Here is a 20,940-nt window from a genome sequence, read left to right as displayed (position 1 = left end):
CAGTTATACAAACTATAGCCTATAGCCTACGTTTCAACAGTTTCTTTTGATTATGCCTAAAAGAAACGATAAGCAGTAGCGTGATATTCTTTAGATGTGGTGGTTGGCCGTTGCACAGTTGGCTATTCTTCTGAATGAATGTGTGTTTTCAGTTCAGTGCACCCTGAAACAATACGTTGTACTGTTCAGGCCGAGCATGGTGACGACGCCGGAGAGGGTCCGTCAGCATCTAGGCCTATCTAATGCCCTCTACTCTGAGCATGTATTGATAAACAGTATAGGCCCACGTCTTAAGAGTTTGAGACCAAGACTTGAAAACAGTTTAAAGATTACAAATTGTAGGCACCAATGAGCACTGATACAACCAGACACTTGAAGGACAGTCGAGACACTTTAAAGACCTTAAGATGGGACCAATATTTCTTTAGTAGTAGTCTTTATTTTGCCTTGATTTTGAGATGAACTAGCATGACCTGCTTAAAATAACGCCCTGCAAAAATGATCAGTCGACAGAACAGTCGACAGAACAGTGCAACGGTTTGTGTAGGTGCAACAAAAGCCCACTAGATGGCATGATATTGACTCATAGTGCAGTTCTGTCCTGCAGATAAAAACAGACCTATGACCTAACACACACATCTTGGAGATATATATATAAGTAAGTTTCATTTCTAAAACATCAAACTAATGCTTTAACACATATAGGTGCGATAACAACTGTTTCTCAGGTTTTTCATGGTAGCTGTGCCTCTTCTTGTTGCTGGCAGCTTTTTTTTTTTTTTTTTCCCCTTTACTTGTTGTCATGGGAACAGTCGCTGTGACAGTGGTCTTCAGCTGCAGCGGTAAGATAGTGGCCTAGTACCAGAGAGGACTGAGGTGGGAAATCTTTGGTAGTACTTTTACCTGAGGGTAGTGCTTTTCTTCATGTGGACAACATTTAAATTAGTAAGAATCAGATGAAGTGATTACTACAGATTTGTTTGAAATATAACTAAAATATTTCTAATATGACTCATATTTAGAGGCAGGGACGAATTGCTATTTTATTTATTAATCATGAAATGGTTATTTCAATATTATCTTCATCTTCAACTTCCATGCTTTTAGACGCTTAGATCAAGGGTCACCTGACTAGCATGAATTAAATGTATTTTATAACAGTCGCATCTGTCATTCCTTTTTTTACACAAACACATTCATTCATTTCATTCATCCAAACATTCATTTAGCAGTTATTTTTTCCAACTTTTCTCCTTACAACAGAATGTAGGCGTCATATATAATGGTGGCATTCTAAATAGTGCACTAATACGGATTAAATAGTTTGATTGAATAACTCAAATCAACTCAGATCAACATTGTAGGCAACATGGCTGAGCTGGAAAAAAAACAAATAGCTTTGGAACCAGCTAGGAGATTGTGATGGATTTATTTTCTTCTGTGAAACAATCCTGCAGCACCATAAAGATCCTGAAGAGGCTAAATAACTGTTTTGGAATTGAGTAAAGAAGACCTCATTTATCCTTGAAAATCTCAGTAGGAGCTTCCTCTTTCTCTCTCTCTCTCTCTCTCTCTCTCTCTCTCTCTCTCACACACACACACACACACACACACACTAGTGAGTTATTTTTAGAACAGTGCTATCCCACCATTCACCAGAGCTGGTTTAAACTGTGTGGCTGACTGATGGCTTCCCTGCCATCCAAAATTCATCAAATGATGGAGCCGATATTAAAGATTCCCCTCGCTGACATTAAACTTGGCTAATTAATGGAACCCAGAGAGGCTCCAGCTCACCCACTTGCTGAGCTGAGCTGAGCTGGGAGAGTATAAAGCTGTGTTTCTCATTGAATAGTTTCATTTGAAGGTTTGACAAATAAGGATGTAGGCTGAAATGAAAGAAAGAAAAAGACAGAGAGAATAAAAACACAAATACAGATCTGAGTAATATTCATTTGCAAAACAAAGCAGTCTGGTGGTACCGTCTTTGGGCTTATGGTTCTGATGTATCTAAATATTATGTAAAAACTCCTGCCTGCCTTCCAAAGAGATTCATTTCAATTACTTTTCACACGACAGGAGGCATGTTAGTAAAACCTTGTTTGAAGTCACAGCATAAAAGGTACCAAATCCAATGTGCTGTCAAGACATAAAGTGACCTACTCTGTCACACATAACATGGCAATACATTGGCAGAAAATTAACGAGTTGTGCACATACTCAATACAGCCCATTTCACTGAATCTCATTTATTCCCAAGTCCTTTGTGGCATCTGACTTTGAACACTGCATTCTTCTCTCAGGCTGTTGGCTTGATCCAATAAGTGATGGTGAGGAGGGCTCTGTCTAGCTTTGTGTGTGTGTGTGTGTGTGTGTGTGTGAGTGTGTGTGTGTGTGTGTGTGTGTGTGTGTGTGTGTGTGTGTGTGTTTCGGTGTGTGTGTGTGTAAGTAAGGATGCAAATGTGTGGAATTGTCAACACTCTCAGGCCTCCAGGGAATAATGATCCCATGCAGATGACGCCTGCGAGTTCACACTCAGCCATCTCGACAGCCTAACAGATGTCAGCTCTACCAAGACTGATCCCTGCAAGCAGAACTTCAGGGCCACCTGCTCTCAAGTTAGGTGCATTTCTCACCACAGGCACACGAAGCCAATGTTCTGCTTATAGGAACAGTTCAATAGATATAGTGGTACGAGATCTGGAAAAGACCCAAAAGGTAATGGCATGATGTTTAAGGTGGATGTGTGAATGCTCTGCCTGATTCAAATGCAGACCTGTACACGCAGGTCAGATAGGTGAGACCTGTGTGGTGTTGCACACGCTGTGCTTTCCCAAATAATCTGTTTGTTTATAATAATAATAATTATTATTATTATTATTATTTAATTTATAGCGCACTCTACAGTAAAAACATAGTTAAAAAAACATAGTTAAAACAACCTATAATAAAAATAGTGTAAAGCATGTTTGCATGGTTTGGGTTCATTTGAAAACTCAATTTTAACTGTAACTCAATTTGTAAAAGGTCTGATGAGGTACAGTTTTAAATTTAAGATAGAAGTACAGACATGAACCCAGAGCCAACCAGAAATAAATAATAAATCCTAACAAGATCATCAGAATATGAATTTGCTCACAGATTTCACTCGACTCTGACTTCAGTCTGACTTAAGCTTTGTACATTCATGTTCTCGTTTTTGGTTCACCTTGAGGAGAAAGAAGGCATAACACAGATCTTTCACTCATCTTTAACCTCACCCCTGTGACATTAACAACTCGTGCTGTCCTTTGTCCTTTTAATGAGATCCATTTGATCTCTGTGAGAAAAGTGGCACTTTATCTTTGTGGCGGTGTGATTGAACACAGCAGGAGGCTGTCTGCACTGCATGAATTTCAAAGGAGGTGTAGAAAGGCAGGAGGTGTTGGTTGTTCGGGTTTGTCAGGACAGTGCCATCCTCCACATGCTGAGGCAAGAGTGGATGTATGAGCGGTAATCTCTGGAGGACCAGAAATGTACACAGGGAGGATTTATGTGTGTGTGTGTGTGTGTGTGTGTGTGTGTGTGTGTGTGTGTGTGTGTGTGTGTGTGTGTGTGTGTGTGTGTGTGTGTGTGTGTGTGTGTGACACAGAGGTTATTGTATTACAGATATGCAAGCAAAAATATTCTAGTGAAAATACACTAGGTAAATACTGTATACTTACTTTGCAAATACACTCTTGAGCTAAATATACTTACTTAACAAATACTTTGTATTACTAAATAAATACAAATATATAAATACATATTTGTATTATCTCTGAGGTGAAGTAAACTGTCACCATGTCATGTCAACACTATAGTTGGCATTTAGAAATGCCAATGTTAACAGCGCCACTAAAACACTACCATCTCATCACACCATATCGGAGACTGTGGCTGATTACTTCACTTTGTAGCCACAGCAGCTACTTATTAGTCAAAGGTATCACACGATACACACACACACTGTCTCGGGCGGTATAGAAAAGGGTACCCATGGATGTGGCCAGTGAGAGTTAATGATAATACTCTTCCTGTTTATTTAGAGGTGATGCGAGGGGAATCTAGAGCCACATGCTCACTGATCGCTGATCAGTAAAGCTCCACATGTGCTGAATACCTCCTCTCAAACAGTACCGGAGGAGATCTAATCACTTCAGACATATCACAGGTACAATTATTGATCAGCAGAGGGTGCATCCTCCAGCAGTACGAAGACGTTTGTATTTCTGACATTCCACGAAAGTAACCCTCACTGGTGTATGTCTGCTGAGTATAGCTTCTAACATACAAAGCTCTAAATGACCTAGCTCCAGATTACCTCAAGGACTTCATTGTCCCATACTGCCCAGCTAGAACCCTTCGTTCCCAGGGCGCAGGTCATCTTGTAAAGAGAATCAAAAAGCACAACAGGCGGAAGAGCCTTCTGCTATCAAGCCCCCATCCTGTGTAATAATCTTCCTGTCTCCATCTGAGAAACAAACACCCTTTCGTCCTTTAAGTCTAGACTAAAAACTTTCCTCTTTACTGCATCCTATAGACACCACTGCTGAGCCTTCTGTGTACGTGGATGTAGTCATGATTCACAAATTGTCGCACACCCTCTCACCCTCTGGCTCTACTGTGGGGATGAGACTGTGGGGGATGTGTGAGATAACACCAGTCACTTTTTGGAGGCTTTTTTTATGTCTTGCCCAGACAGGCTAGCCTCTTTCTCCTTGGGGAGGTCAGTGTGGTGATTAAAGCCCCATATCTACCAGTGGCATTGACACAGATACAGCAGTCAAGGAGCGGTTGGAATGCAGTCTGTCTTCACCCAAACCTGGGAACTTAATCTAACCCAAACCTGGGAAGTCCCCAATAAATAGCACAAGGAATGAAACATCTTTTCCTGTGTTCCTGATTAACTAATATTTAAAATGATCATGCCAGACAACATCCCCTTCCCCTTCTACCCCTTCCTCTCTTTATGTATCATATTGTACTATGTCGTTGATAGGGATGAAGTGGTCATGGTACTTGTTGTTCTCTTTGGGTTTGTATCCCAGTTTCTTCCCTAACCCTAATCTGGGTTCGTACTCCAGAGGGGATCACCCCCCACCCCCCACCCCTCCTCCTAGTCTAGACTATCTCCACTGTGGGATGCTGGTGCAGTCTACCTGCAGAAACCCTCTGCTTACAGCTGCCCACTCCCACCAAACTATTATGCACAAAAGTCTACTCTTTAAAAATCCATACTAATACATACTAATACATACTATGTGACAGCCTATTTACCCATAAAATAAACAAATGCCATCATTGGCATCTTGCTTATTTCTCCGCTTATCCTTATAAAAGTAACCTTATGAGGACCCACTTAGCTGTTCTACAGTCAATATTTTGAATACGGGCTCTCTCCATTTTTATCCACTATTAATTCTGTATATTTCATGTATATATATATACCTTTCGTGTAATCATGTATGTATCATGTACACATGCCACATGTGTGCTAATATGTTCCATCCTCTGATACGTTTATAAATCCATCTGCTTGCTCCTGATTCTCTCTTCTCCTTCTCTCCTCCCTACTCTTCTGCCCCCGCCCACCCCTTTTCTATCTCTATCTCTCTCTACCCAGCCATCCCCAAGTAGATGGGTCCCCCCTTTGAGCTGAGGTTCTGCTCAAGGCTTCTTCCTGTTAAAAGGGAGTTTCTCCTTGGCCCCCGTCTCCTTAGTGCTTGCCGTAGGGGGTTCAGGCTCAGGGCTCTGTGCAGCGACTGGAGCCATTTTAAATTGTTATTGGTACTTTATAAATAACATTGAATTGAATGAGGAATATACAGTATGTTGTACTAATCCTACTGTATAGATTAAACTGAGTTCCCACCAGAAATCAAATGCATTTGCATGAGAAATTCACATGAATGTAAATGTAAATGTAAAAAAAAAAGAATTTTTTTTTTTATAATGTATGCTTATGACTGAAAAGATCATGGTTTGTGCCCTAAAATTGAAAATCCAAAACAAAACCTCATCAATTAAATATAGCACTGTGACAACATTTAAAAGAGAGGCTGCACTGAAGTGCTTCAGTTATTGCCTCGGCAGCCCAGCTTGTAAAGAATGTTGATGAAGTTCCAAATATGAATATGTCTGAAATATTCATCAGGTCACATAAGGCGTTGCTACTTGAGAGGAGGGTGGGGGTAAGGATGGGGAAAATGGCTACCTGACACTGTGATGTTTGTGTACTGTCTTTACAGTATGAGAAGAACGAAAGGGCCAGTGAATTAGTTGGCAGGAGTTTGACTTGGCTATTGCAGGTGATGGGCTTCATCAGCCATAATACACTAGGCTATACACAGCCTGTCCTTCGATGTCTTAGGATGACGGAAATAAGAAGTAAAGCTATATTACTTATCGTAAAGAATTTTTGAAAATAACCAAAAAACAGAGATCACGTGGCGAAATTAAATGGAAAAAAAACTAGATCGGCTGATTGTACATTTCAACATTCTACTTTTGATGCGTCATTGCTGTTTACACACCAGAGCAATCTGACATGGAAACGACAGGAAAGTATACATTCTATGAATTATATTTAGTATCACTTTGTTTCTAGATATCGACAGGATAACAAATCTAATTAATATATCTTCCTTGACCACCCTTGGCGCTTCATTCAGCACTGGACAGCTCCCCTTCTTCTCCCCACCTTACATCCACCCTGTTTCGTGATTGACGGAAGAAATGGCCATAGAGAAGTCTACGATTTGTGAGCTGTCCTGGCGTATACCATAAAGAAACTGAATACGAGAGCATTCCAGCTCTCTCTGAGGTTCTCGTGTGATCTGTCATCACAGTGTTTGCGAAGGTACGGTGTGCAGGCAATCAGGCAGTGGTTTAGTGAATTGCAACGCATTCTTTCGGTGGAAGCGTCTGATTGGTAACATCTGGTAATATACAGCAGAAGAAGGAACAAGACCGTCAATGGTAAATGATGCGACTAAACTCCAGAGGCATTTAAAAGACGACAGTGGGAAGCATGTAAGCGACTCGATCCGTTTCAATACTATCAATTATATGCAAGTGGAACGCATGGGCGGCTGATGTCCACCAACTTTTATCCAGAGATTACCGAGTCCGTTGAAAAAGATCCGAAGTTCTGCTAATGTCAGGTACGGTGAGCCCAACAGACTGGATGTAAACTAAATCTGTATTTCTATCTGGCACGAAGGAACAACGGTATGGGTATTTTCCTGATATACCTGCTCCTACGAATAGGATTTGCTTTCAGTTCTAATTATGGATACGTGGAATGGTCTGAAAATGACAAAGATTCGGAGACCAGGACAAGATATCCTCTGCTCAGCACTCCGAACAATCGTGACCCTCAATACCACCCAACTCTGTTTAACAAGCCCGTCACTGAGCGCGCGGTGGTCGCACACAAAATTGAGGAGGACCTGCCCAGGGTGGTGACCGCTTTCCTCCACACGGGAGACTCTGAGACGCTGGAACATGTGAACTGCTCACGGCGGTACGAGTTAAGCAGCCTGCGCGGTGGCTCCCAGGTGGCCTCGCACTACTCGCTCCACAGTGTTTTGGACACCATGGCGCATGCCACCAACTTCCTGAATATGCTTCTACAAGCGAACAGGTCGAGAGAGCAGACGGTAAGGCGCGACATTCAGTGGTACCATGCGCTGGTCAGGAGCATGCTGGAGGGAGACTCCAAAATCCACAGGGCAGTGGTTACTTTCCATGCGGAGTCGCCCACACCTGGCCCTCACGTCTTTCTGCAAGCAACCAGAAGAGACAAGGAGATAGTTCTCCAGGACCTTTCATCATCTGCCGCCCATCGCCTTAGAAACAAAGCGCCGGATTCAGAGTGGTACAACGAATTTAGGGACCGAAAAAAGCCACACATTTTCCGTGGGTGGGCGAGCAGGGATGGCCGAGCCGCTCAGGAGAGCTATGTTCTTGACAAAGATCAGATCAAGTGGTCTGCCCCGTACCTGGAGTGTGAGGGCGGAAACTTTGTTCCTTTCTGGCTCCTCACCTTGTCGGCGGGTTTCTACGGCTTGAGGGCTAACTTGGCGCCAGAGTTCAGGTATGGCACACTAGGGCACGTCTGAAAATCTGTTGTTTTTTTTGTTTTGGTTGGTCTACATAATCTTCCTAAACATTCAAAATATTGGTTGTAGAACAGCTTATTGGGTATACAGTGTCCTCATACGGTTACTATTAACAAGATAATGTAAGTAAAGGGTCATACACACACAACAAACAATGGCAATTATCTGAACATCAGTTTCGCTACACTATGGAATACCACAAGCTATCCAGTGTGAGAGGTGGGGGTTGGGGGGCTGACCCCCTCAGGATTAGGGTTAGGGTCACCTCAGGGTCACCTCAGGCACCTAAGGGTAAAGGTAGTGATTGGGTGTTAACCCATTTTAGGGTAAGGGAAGGCGTTGGCGGTGGGAGAGCCCCCCAGGATTACGAACCCAGCTCAGGATAAGGGAAGAAACTAGAATACAAACCCTGGTCACCTCAGGCACCTAAAGAGAACTACGAGTAATATGGCCTCTCCATCACATAGCACAATATGATATAGAGAGAAGGGAAGAGCATAATTGTAGCTTTCACACATGGTTCAGTCAGAGATAATATAAATGTAAAATAATAGAATAAAAAAAAAAAAATTAAAAAAGGGAGTATCCCAGTATTATTGGCTCAGACCTTTAATATTTGGAGACTGGGAGAAAGTGGTCTTGGCAGGGTCTGATGTGTGCTAAAGTGCTAAATCTCCTCATGATTTTGCATCTCTCTGCTCCAGTGGCTCATTTAATGAACCTGATTGCTTAACTTGCTCCTGTATTGTCTGGGAATGGGCTGGTTAGAACCATCTCAATTATTCCTGTGTCACAGTCGGAGGGAACGCCCGTGTCACAGTAGGAGGGAATGCCTTGTTATGGGGCCAGTGTCACAGTAGAATGGAACGCCCGTGTCACAGTAGGATGGAACGCCTGTGTCACAGTAGGAGGGAAAGCCTTGTTATGGGGCCCTCTGTATATCTTGGAATTATCTTTGTAGAATCATCTGAACTGGTGCAAAATATGATTTCACCTTAAAATCTTCAAATATAAATATAAAAATGTAAAAAAGGCTTCATTGCAGTTTGACTTGATACTCAAAAGATGAGTATTCTTACAGGGACAAATCCTAAAATGGCACTGGCTAGTTCTTTGAGGATTTATGTTTAATTTATGCTCCATGTATACGCCTCACTGAAACATGAAAGCTAAGCACATGGCAAACATTTTAAAACCCAAGACAAGTGATCAGATCAAAACACTATGAGAACACTAACTAGTACACCATCAAGTTAGTTAATGTCCTTGTTATCTTAACAGTCTATTTGAGTCGTCCGCGTTGCACCAAATCTTGTGATTCTTAACAGTCTAATATAATGTGGTTACATTTGACATGTATTGCTTCTGTGTATATCTGTGTGCATATGTGTGTGTGTGTGTCTGTGTGTGTGTGTGTGTGTGTGTGTGTGTGTGTGTGTGTGTGTGTGTGTGTGTGTGTGTGTGAGAGAGAGAGAGAGTGTGTAAGTGTGTATCTGCCCATCCTTAGATATTTAATTCACGTCCACTAATATGGTAGGTGTGTACGCGGCTTCTAAGAAGGCTGGAGCGGGAGAATTCCAAGCGTGTCATCTTACAGCACCCTGTCTGTGTGATTCCAAAATCAATTCAGCCCTAAATAAACGATGAAAGATATACACCACACCTGCAACTTGACACCCACTGGACTTAACTTTAATGAGTCTAGTATGACTTTAACAGGCCAATATTACTTCATACCAATGCCTTTTTATATGAGAATATCTGTCAAGTCATATTCATTTTCATCTGTACAAAAGAGTCTAATATGGTATAACTGAGGGAATCACTGGCCATTTGGCCTTTGCATATTCAAATCACTAAGCGAAAATGACTTCCTGAAAATGACTGAAATTCTACACTATACATTATGTCAAAGTGCCCTATCATTACACTGGACTCAAAATGACAGGTCGTGAATTGGTTTGAATTTAAAAGGGAGCATTGCTGTGCTGTCTATAGGAAGGTCCATTTTCTAAAGGCCTTTTAACTACACAGAGACCCACACTGAGATTGAGCTAAAGGCCTTTTAACTACACAGAGACCCACACTGAGATTGAGCTCCCCCTGTGACATGGTTAGCGTTACAGGCCCAGCACAGTCACACAGCTCCTGGGAAGGAACGAAAGAACCGCTCTGCCAAACAGAAAGAGCAGTGACTCAGTCTGATTAACTAACAACTGTTAGTTCCTACTGGTGACTTTTAAAGTTCACACGCTTCAGCGTCTGCCATTAAGGTAATGGCTCCATATTGGGGCTTTGATACAATCCACAGACATGATGACCTTTGATTGGTTGACTCTGGATGTTGAGTCGTCAGGAGAGCTCAAAGGAAGAAATGTCCCTATCTCATTCCAACAGGCACGAGGAAGGACAGGAACCATGTTGTGGATGGTTCCTCATGACATGATTCAAAATGCCACCTTTCAGCCAAATGAAACGTGGCCACCGGCTGTCATCTAGCATCCAGATACAAATAGCCAAACTGAGTTAAATATGCCTTTGAGTTTCACATTTACTCAATATATACCTTTGAGTTTTACATTTACTCAATATATACCTTTGAGTTTTACTCAATATATCCCTTTGAGTTTGACATTTACTCAATGCCTTTGAGTTTCACATTTACTCAATATATGCCTTTGAGTTTTACATTTACTCAATATATACCTTTGAGTTTTACATTTACTCAATATATGCCAAAGTTGGGAGCTGAGAGAATAATAATTGTCAGACTTTAATCGCACAAGCGACACACTGCACACTGCAACACACGTGAATACATGGAGGCGACAAAGGACACACACACACACGCAGGCCTGAGGTCTTCTGCATTTATCCCATCCCGGACTGTCCTTCCTCCAGGATCTCAGGAGCAGTGGGCAGCTTTCTTTATTTCAGCCTTCTCCTGAAATAAAGGAGCCTGTGTTCTCAAAGGGTTAATGAATGGCACCTCTACCCAGTTCTGAATCTGCAATCGGTTCTGATACAGTAATGTGCAGCAGATGGCCTGGTCTTCAATGCTCATTGATGCTTATTAATTGAATTTTAGCATCACAAAAACCGCTGGGGATAGGGTTTAGACCATTATGCGATAATAGGTCATTGAAAAACATTCACTGAATATTTCATATCCATTGCATAAGCTTCAACCACAGGCGTTGCAGAATCATTAACCATGTGAGTAAATGAACAAATTGATACATTTGTGAATAATAAAATAACATTTTAATCTATCAGATATCTTAAGTAGTACTAAAAAACATTCATAAAAACAGATACATTCATAAAGCAGTAATTTATGACATATATAGTATAGTTTGATCATTCCAGGAGCACATAGTTGTTGCCCAAAGAATGGGGCTATGTATAGAATGTTGCTTTCTCTCCCTCTCCTTCTGTCCACTTCTGTATTCCTTTCTTTCGCTTCCACACCTCCTCTGTCAGGGAGCTTGGCTAGTTTACCTGTCATTTTAGCTGTTTGCTCCAGCTCCCTCCGGGAAGAGAGAGAGAGTTGACAGGCTTGTAGTCTCCCCAGAGGATACTCTTGGGTGTCCATAATCTAGGGAATGTTTGTGACTGTGAGAAGGTGTGAAGAGAGCCTCTCAAATGGTAGGAGCGAAGCAGACGGTGTTGTGTGCTCGAGCCTGCGCTGCTGCTGTCAGTTTTGGCTCCGAGTCTGTTCTTTTGGACAGCCATGGGTCTCGGCAGAAGGATTTGGATGAAAAAGAAAGAGATATAACCATGTTGCCAGCCTCTAAGATTCCTTTGATGGTCTAAAAAGAGGGTTTTTTTCTGAACTGGACTTTGCTATGGAAGAAACAGATAAAAGATAAATACATATAATTCCTACATTACTCCCCCTGTCAGTCTTTCACGTCCTGATGCAACATTGCAAGAACATTAGAACAGGAGACCAACAGCCAGCGCATCAAAAACATGGCTGAACACCAGCCAGCACCTGATATTGTCATGTAGAATCCACCAAAATGTCTGTCATTCTGAGCTCCATCCTTTGTTTGGATATGCCTGTTAGTCTGCAGCGGGATCGACTCCCCATGTGTCACATCAAAGAGAGCCACCGCCGCTGGAGAGCAGCAGGGTTTGGATGGTAGTTAATGCCAAGCATATGCTGTGTTTCTCTCCTCGCATACATTATGGGACGTTATCTCACACACTTCATACCACCAACTTAGATGAAGCTGAACTACTTCAGGCTATAGTGGCTGTACGGAGAGGACAATGAACCGCATCACGTTTAGAAATAAGATTTAATACCATGAAATACAGTGAACCACACCCCACCAACAATTTTTTTTTTTTTTTAAGATTTTTTTGGGGGCTTTTTGCCTTTAATCGGATAGGACAGTGAAGGTTTGGACAGGAAATGAGAGGGAGAGGAGAGGTGGGGAGTGGGATCTGGAATGACCTCGGGTCAGATTCGAACCCGTGTCCCTGTGGGCGTTCAAGCCCGTATATATTGTGACATGTTAGGTGTGGAAGCAAACCTGAATAACAAGAGAGTAACAAATTGAAGGACGAGAAGGGAATGGAGGAAGTAGTACTGATTGGGTGATTTTCATCACACATATTTATACTATCTAGTTGTAGTACAGTGCACATCTTTACACTAACAGAACACATTTGAACACCACCCAATGGAAGACTCAGTATTTCTGAAGTGTAGTGAAGGTACTGATGCAAATCTGTCTGTTCGCCAGTTGTTACGCAACATTCCGTCAGTGCTGCAAGAGATTCAATAAAGCACTCACTCATTAACCAGTGGAGGTAGAGGACTTTTAACCCAACCTCACAGACACTGGAAGTGAACACTGACCTTCAGGATGTCTGCTGGTAAGACCCTCGAACCCTTGCAGCAGTTAAACCTGTCCTAATGAGCTTGTCTGCAGGCCCACCGGGCTTTATTATGATCTGACGGCACAGTAATGATGCCCCATATAGCTCACTGTAGCTTGGGCCAAGTCAGTGGTGTAAAACGGAACACAACCAGACAACGGTAGCTACGGCAACCTTCACTTCCCACTGACCTTTCAGAGCTGGCAGTGAGGTCATGTCCACTTTTTACTTTAATGGAGACAGAAGAACTATTACTTCATAATGAGTTCTAGTAATGGCTTTGGCATATTTGTAGCCTGTGTCATTTCGATAAATTTTCATACAATGCAATATTTCTCTGCAATTTTCATTTTGCACAATCATTTTAAATGCAGGGGAATTTAATCAAAATAAAGTGTGTGTGTGTGTGTTGGGGGGGGGGGGGGGGGATGTCGAGGGCAAGGCTTCATTCATTTTGAGGACATCCTTCTTATGCATTCCTTCTTTGAATTACTTGAACAAGCAAGACCAGTAAAACACTTTCTCTCTCTCTCTCTCTCTCTCTCTCTCTCTCTCTCTCTCTCTATCTATCTATCTATCTCTATCTCTCTCTCTTTCTCTCTCTCTGTATCTCTCTCTCTCTCTCTCTCTCTCTATCTCTCTCTCTGTGTTTGTCCCTGCAGAGGAGTGGTACGAGTGGATGTGAACCTGCAGGATGTGGACATTGACCAGTGCTCCAGCAGCGGCTGGTTTGCGGGCACCCATCGCTGTAATCTGACCAGCATGGAAGTGAGTACAGGAGTAGCAAATGCACATTGGGGTCAAATGCACATTGGGGTCAGGGGTCATTGGGGTCAAATGCACATTGGGGTCATTGGCAAACTGTCCCAGGCATACTTTGTATGAATACAAACTAGACTGCTTGACACCACCAACATAATCTTCAGCCTTAGTCGATCCACTTTAATCACTGTTCTCAGTATTCTTGCCTATGATCTGCTCCGACACCACAAACCTGGAGAAATGGGAAGTGGTAGACATTAGATTTGAAAAAATGTATCTATGTATGTATTATATGTTATGATGTATCACATATGAATGATTGTCCTATACTCAGAAACATCCTAACTTCAAGCTGGTATGAGAGTGAATATTCTAACTTCATAAAATACATCGATGAATGGGCACAGATGACCCCAGGCCCAAGGTCAGGAGGCGCCATGCAAAGGTCTTTGATGAAGTAGTGTGTTGGAGTGGAGAGCTGTTTTGCCATTCGCAAAATGAAACATGCGTTGTGTATGCATTGCCATGCGCAAATGGAACATGCGTTGTGTATGCATTGCCATGCGCTAATGAAAGATGCGTTGTGTATGCATTGCCATGCGCAAATGAAACATGCGTTGTGTATGCATTGCCATGCGCACATGGCCAGTCTTCTGTGGGAGGTGTGTGGGTGGGGTGGCAATGTATACAAATAATTCCAAGATGAGGCTGTAGACCTAACATCCAACTACCAATACAGCCCAAAACATTGATCTCAGTTCCAAATCAAAAGTGCACAGTGGGAGAAATACAAACTATTGCTGCAAGCGGCCACTGGTTTCACCCATCCATCCACCCATCCACCCACCCATCCACCCACCCACCCACCCATCCACCCACCCATCCATCCACCCACCCACCCACCCACCCATCAACCCATCCACCCACCCATCAACCCATTCACCCATCCACCCATCCACCCATCCACCCACCCACTCACCCACCCACCCATTAACCCATCCATCCACCCACCCATCCACCCATCCACCCATCCACCCATCCATCCATCCATCCACCCATCCACCCATCCATCCATCCACCCATCCATCCATCCATCCATCCACCCATCCACCCATCTATCCACCCATCCATCCATCCACCCATCCACCCATCCACCAATCCAGTACGCCAGCATCGCTGAGCGCCCACACTAGCGTGCCTACTTTGAGCAGAATGTAGTTTGACGTGTTTACCACTGTGAGCAATGTGGTAATTGAATTGGAGTCCATTCTGGCGTCATGACTGAGAGCTTATGCTGCGACGGATCCATCCATCCATCCATCCCTCTTAGCGCTGCCTGTGGAGGTGTTGCCTCTCAGACCTCCGGTGTCGGTGCTTTTGGATGTGGAACTTGAGACGTCATCTGATTTAAGCTCCATCTGTCTCTGAGAGAGAGAGAGAGAGAGAGAGAGAGAGAGTATTAACTGAGCCAGTCAGTGTGTGTGTGTGTGTGTGTGTGTGTGTGTGTGTGTGTGTGTGTGTGTGTGTGTGTGTGTGTGTGTGTGTGTGTGTGTGTGTGTGTGGGTGGGTGTGTGCGCGTGTGTGTGTGTTTGCTCATGTGTAGTGCAGCAGAACTGCCTCCATTGTATGATCCATGGTTAATGCTATGTAATGGATGGCACTGAATTATTGACTATGCTTTTTGTCTGTGTGCTGTGTCTCTTGGGATTGTTCGCAGGAGAGCGCCAGGGCTTAACTTCATATTTCCTGACTCCTAGATGGAGAAAAGTTTCATTTTATGCAAGTGGACTATGTGTGTCTCTTTGGGTCTATGCGTGTGTCTGTGTGTGTGCGTGTGTGCGTGTGTGCATGTGTGTGTGTGTGTGTGTGTGTGTGTGTGCGTGTGTCTGTGTGTGTGTGCGTGTGTGTGTGTGTGTGTGTGTGTGCGTGTGTCTGTGTGTGTGTGCGTGTGTGTGTGTGTGTGTGTGTGTGTGTGTGTGTGTGTGTGTGTTTGCATATTTTGTCTGCTCTGTCAAGGACCACAAGAACAACTACGTCAAGGACCACAGAAAATGTCTATTCAGTTCACGTCATTTGTTTGACATGAATATTTTGGCAGGGGATTTTTCAGGAACACATCCCAGAAGCGACAGGGAAACGTTGTCCTCCCCTGCCTTGGGTACAGAAGCAGAGCGGACAGATATGGCTGCACATCGCCTACAATTAAATTCATCCGTCCTGAATAGAAAAAAGCTTAAGGCTGTTCAAAACTCCCACCCGTACTCATCAACTGCGACTCAATGTAGATTTTTTTTTTTGTCCACTGGAAATGAAATGAAATTTGACAGGCACCTAAGCACACAAACGTAAATCCATCCAAATCTAAAACACTGTTATGTTTGCTATGCTGCTTATGCCTTCTGAAGTTACAGTGTTACGGTGCACCTCATAGAAAGGTCGTTTTCTGAAACGCGGTGGGCTGAAGTGTTGCACATAGACAGTGCACCTTTGGCATCTTCAGAATAAGAATATAGAAAATACAAAATAGTTTCATTAAAAGAAGTTCATGATAGCAAACTGAAATATATGCAGTCAACACATAGCTACATGCAAGGCCATTTAGGGCGCTGAAGGTTGTAACAGTAACAAATACTTTTTACCAAAACAGTATTTCAAAGTGTTCAGTAGGGAAGCACCCTTTGTACATGTTACATAAAAATGACTGTGTGATCATACTTAGCCTCCGATGTGGGACTTGACACAGCAACACATCAGCATCACAACCAGTCCCCTCCTTTGGACCTGGTGAATACGTCCTGCTATCAGCATCACAACCAATGCCCTCCTTTGGAACTGGTGAATACGTCCTGCTATTTGAAGGGCGTTGCCTTAATATGACACACAAGTGTTCAGTGTCTGATTGTTGTGTGTTGTGTGCTGGTTTGCAAAAAGTGTTTTTTTGTTAACTGAAAACTGAGTGAAAGGCTGAGAATTAGCTTTAGCTTAGCTTTAGCTTAGCATAGCTTAGAGTTTTGCAGAGTTGGTGTGAGGTTCTGCTGTTTGAGTGACAGGTATGACATGTAAAAATGTTGTGTGTAAGCAGTTTATTTTTTATTTTTTTTTAAGTGTCATTTCCAGTCTTAATTACATTCGGCAGAGAGAAGCCCCCCCCCCCCCCCCCCCCCGCCCCCCCCCCCTCTGCCCAGACACCTTTAGCCAGTGTAGCCCAGACCAAAACAGTATTTCAAAGTGTTCAGTAGGGAATCACCCTTTGTACATGTTACATAAAGGGTGCATCACAACCAGTCCCCTCCTTTGGAACTGGTGAATACGTCCTGCTATTTGAAGGGCGTTGCCTTAATATGGCACACAAGTGTTCAGTGTCTGATTGTTGTGTGTACTGGTTTGCAAAAAGTGTTGTTTTTTTTAAACTGAAAACTGAGTGAAAGGCTGAGAATTAGCTTTAGCTTAGCATAGCTTAGAGTTTTGCAGAGTTGGTGTGAGGTTCTGCTGTTTGAGTGACAGGTATGACATGTAAAAATGTTGTGTGTAAGCAGTTTTTTTTTTTTTTTAAGTGTCATTTCCAGTCTTAATTACATTCGGCAGAGAGAAGCCCCCCCCCCCCCCCCCGCCCCCGCCCCCCCTCTGCCCAGACACCTTTAGCCAGTGTAGCCCAGACGGGTTACAGCTCACTGAACTCATAGATGAGCACTTTGCAAGCTGTTGCAAAAGTTAAATCCCCATAACTGTGGAGCGCCATCATCACTGCCACCACATCTCGCCGTGCGCTCTTGGCATCAATGAGAGAGGCAGCTGCTGCTTCAGGGGAGGTCACACCCTTCTGGGGAAAAGAGTGCTGTAGGCTGTGAATAGGCTGTGTCACTGACAAAACACGAATGTCCTGATTAGGGATAGTCTATGTTATAGCTACATTTCGTATTAGCATTATTACAGGACATTTTGACTAGCAAGTTTTTAATTTGCACGTTTTTCTTTTACTAGGCAAAAAATTACCATGGTAATTACCAGCCAACAGAAACCCTGAAACACCCAGAAACACACACACACACACACACACACACACTGTTCTTTCTTATGATAATAGTGGTGTTTTAAAATGTAAATTGCTCTGGTGTTGTGCTGTGTTTTGACAAGGTTGTGTCTCATTTAGCAGAAGCATGCTTGGCAAGGGTGGGCGTCGCTCTTCTCATTACCTGATTTAATGAGGGGCTCTTCATCCAACATGGATTACCCAACATGCTAATGCCTTCGCTCTGCGTAGCCTGGCAGGCCACACTTTCCAGTGCTGCTCCGGGAAGTAGACCTGCATGCATGTAAGAGTGTATTTGGCCAGTGAGAAGCAGAAAAAGCTATGAATGTTGCTCATCGATGCTCATCAAGGTCATGCGCAATACTCTGTCAACACACATAGACAACCTCACACAACCAAACAAACAAAGACACATAGACAACCTCACACAACCAAACAAACAAAGACACATAGACAACCTCACACAACCAAACAAACAGACACATAGACAACCTCACACAACCAAACAAACAGACACATAGACAACCTCACACAACCAAACAAACAAAGACACATAGACAACCTCACACAACCAAACAAACAGACACATAGACAACCTCACACAACCAAACAAACAAAGACACATAGACAACCTCACACAACCAAACAAACAGACACATAGACAACCTCACACAACCAAACAAACTAAGATACATACTTGAACACTTTTTTTACCTGATTGCAAACGCACTATAACCTGTTCCCTCAGCAAGAAACCTGTAGTTTTGCCTCAGTTCTCAAAAGATATGCGCTTTTCTTATAGCTGTAAACACTATTCACACAATGTGTATGCATTATGCTCATTTAGTAAACACATCCAATAAATGCAATAAACTCAAGGCATCACCATCTGAATTCAACAAGCAAGTACAACATTCTTAACAGGCCAATCAGAAATGCAGAGTCAGTATCTAAGGCACATTGGTATGTTCCGGAACAATGGATCCCACACTGTAGGCATTGCAAGACACCAGAGGGGTGGTGAAGGAGGACAAGCATGAAGAGCTGTATTGGATGTTGTCCTTGGGATAATGGTAGTTTTCATGAAGAGCTGTATTGGATGTTGTCTTTGGGATAATGAAGAGCTGTATTGTATGTTGTCTTTGGTATAATGAAGAGCTGTATTGGATGTTGTCTTTGGGATAATGAAGAGCTGTGTTGTATGTTGTCTTTGGGATAATGAAGAGCTGTATTGGATGTTGTCTTTGGGATAATGAAGAGCTGTATTGGATGTTGTCTTTGGGATAATGAAGAGCTGTATTGGATGTTGTCTTTGGGATAATGGTAGTTTTCAGCGGACTGCTTTGATTCTCGCCTGGTTCAGTGACCACACACACATCCCAGATTCACAATTATTTTTGTCACACATGTTCCCTATTTCTCAGGGCATTCGAGGATATGTTTTCGACATAGATGCACCAGGGTTGTACTGATGTGAGGGGTTGTTTTGAAAATGTGTGTGTAGTTTTGAGAAAGTGGTGAATTGTTTCAGAGAATGTGCCTTAGTTATCAGGAAAAACCGTATAAAATGCTGTCAAGCACTACCTCACACAAGCATATTGTCTCCTGGGAAACAGATAGTAAATGAATGTTGCTGGGAATTAATGTGCACACATAAAGTCACTTTAAGAGCACCATTCTCAGTAACCTTCGTGTATTCACATATTCTTGTCGGAGACAAGATATACTTTGCTAATCCCTGATCATACTGGGATTAAATTAGCATAATCTCAAAAGTAAATGGCTTCCACCACCTTCTAACACCCATGTTTTTTTGCTGATGAAATGCTGTAGTCTTAATTTTTGACCGATTATCTTATTTAAAATTACAGAAGTAAAATATTCTGTGAATGATGCTTCGTGTTGTCTAGTGGCCTGCTAGCTAGCATGCGGTCTTTAACGCAGTCCTGTCTGTGGTAGGACTGTTCAGCTACTCAGATGTGCTGTATTGGGATTGGGAATAATAGCATAGTCCATACTGATGCTAATTCTCAGGTAGTGAGTGCTGGTTCTACTTCCCTGCATGAACCTTCTACATGTTGATCCTATGATCTGGACATTCCAAAGAGTTTCAAATTCCAGTGTTCAAAAGTTCCTCTTCGAAAATACACACACACACACACACACACACACACACACACACACACACACACACACACACACAGACACACACACACACACACAGACACACACACACACACACACACACACACACAGACACACACACACACACACACACACAGACACACACTCACACACACACACAGACACACACACAGACACACACACACACACTCACACACACACACACACACAGACACACACTCACACACACACACAGACACACACAGACACACACTCACACACACACACAACATGCACACACACACACACACAACATATGCGCACAACATATTCCTCTTCCATGATAATGGGTGTCCTCCTTCTTTGGGTCATACCACTGTGCATGGCAAAAAGCTACCCATGTTACGATCAACTACATAATCAATTGTAAAATGGTCAACCCCATTCTCTAAGACACAATCTCACACACCCTGTGTTGCCATCTCTATCTCCATCTCTAATGGCTTTTAAGTGTTTATTAATTAATGGATGTTTGCCCCCTATCCTGGCTGGCATGTCCACAGCTTCCCCCGGCTGTGTCCAAATCAGTAATTAAAGCAGCGTAGGGAGGGGCCCTACACCTCCGCGGGTGACTCACCCCCCCAGCTATGGCAGTCTGCCACCTTCCCTGACAAGGGCAACAAGGGCATCGATTATTTTTTTTTTGCGTCTGCCCGTGAGTTTGCTAGGCCAAGAGGATGAGTCCACACAGAGCCTATGCAAGCAGAGGACCACGGAGCCTGCGGGATTACGACTGAGGGATGACACTGATCCCGCGCCACGGACGCCTCTTAAGCCAGGTTTTAGGAAGAAACCGGGGCAAAATATTATTCCACTTTCTATTATCTCTCGCCATGAGAACAACAAAAAAGGCCTGGAAGAAAATGGTGGTGAAAATCAAATGATAGAGAGCCTTTGTCAGCCATGGAAGATGTGAAAAATAAAATA

The 20,940-nt window shown here is 43.1% G+C and overlaps 1 protein-coding gene across 1 annotated transcript in view; it reads left to right on the top strand.

Moving 5' to 3' along the window:
- Positions 1–6,202: 6,202 nt before the first annotated feature.
- Positions 6,203–20,940, top strand: part of gpr158b (G protein-coupled receptor 158b) — a 48,169-nt gene continuing 33,431 nt past the window's right edge. Inside the window, exons 1-2 of the mRNA XM_012817475.3 lie at positions 6,203–8,119; positions 13,700–13,805. Of these exons, the coding sequence (XP_012672929.2) occupies positions 7,254–8,119; positions 13,700–13,805 (972 nt within the window). The 5' untranslated portion in view covers positions 6,203–7,253. The remainder of the gene's footprint in view (positions 8,120–13,699; positions 13,806–20,940) is intronic.

Source organism: Clupea harengus, chromosome 25, assembly GCF_900700415.2.
Source record: "Clupea harengus chromosome 25, Ch_v2.0.2, whole genome shotgun sequence".
NCBI classification, from domain to species: Eukaryota; Metazoa; Chordata; class Actinopteri; order Clupeiformes; family Clupeidae; genus Clupea; species Clupea harengus.
The sequence above is the reverse complement of the archived record's forward strand: the minus strand, read 5'-3'. Positions and strand labels throughout refer to the sequence as shown.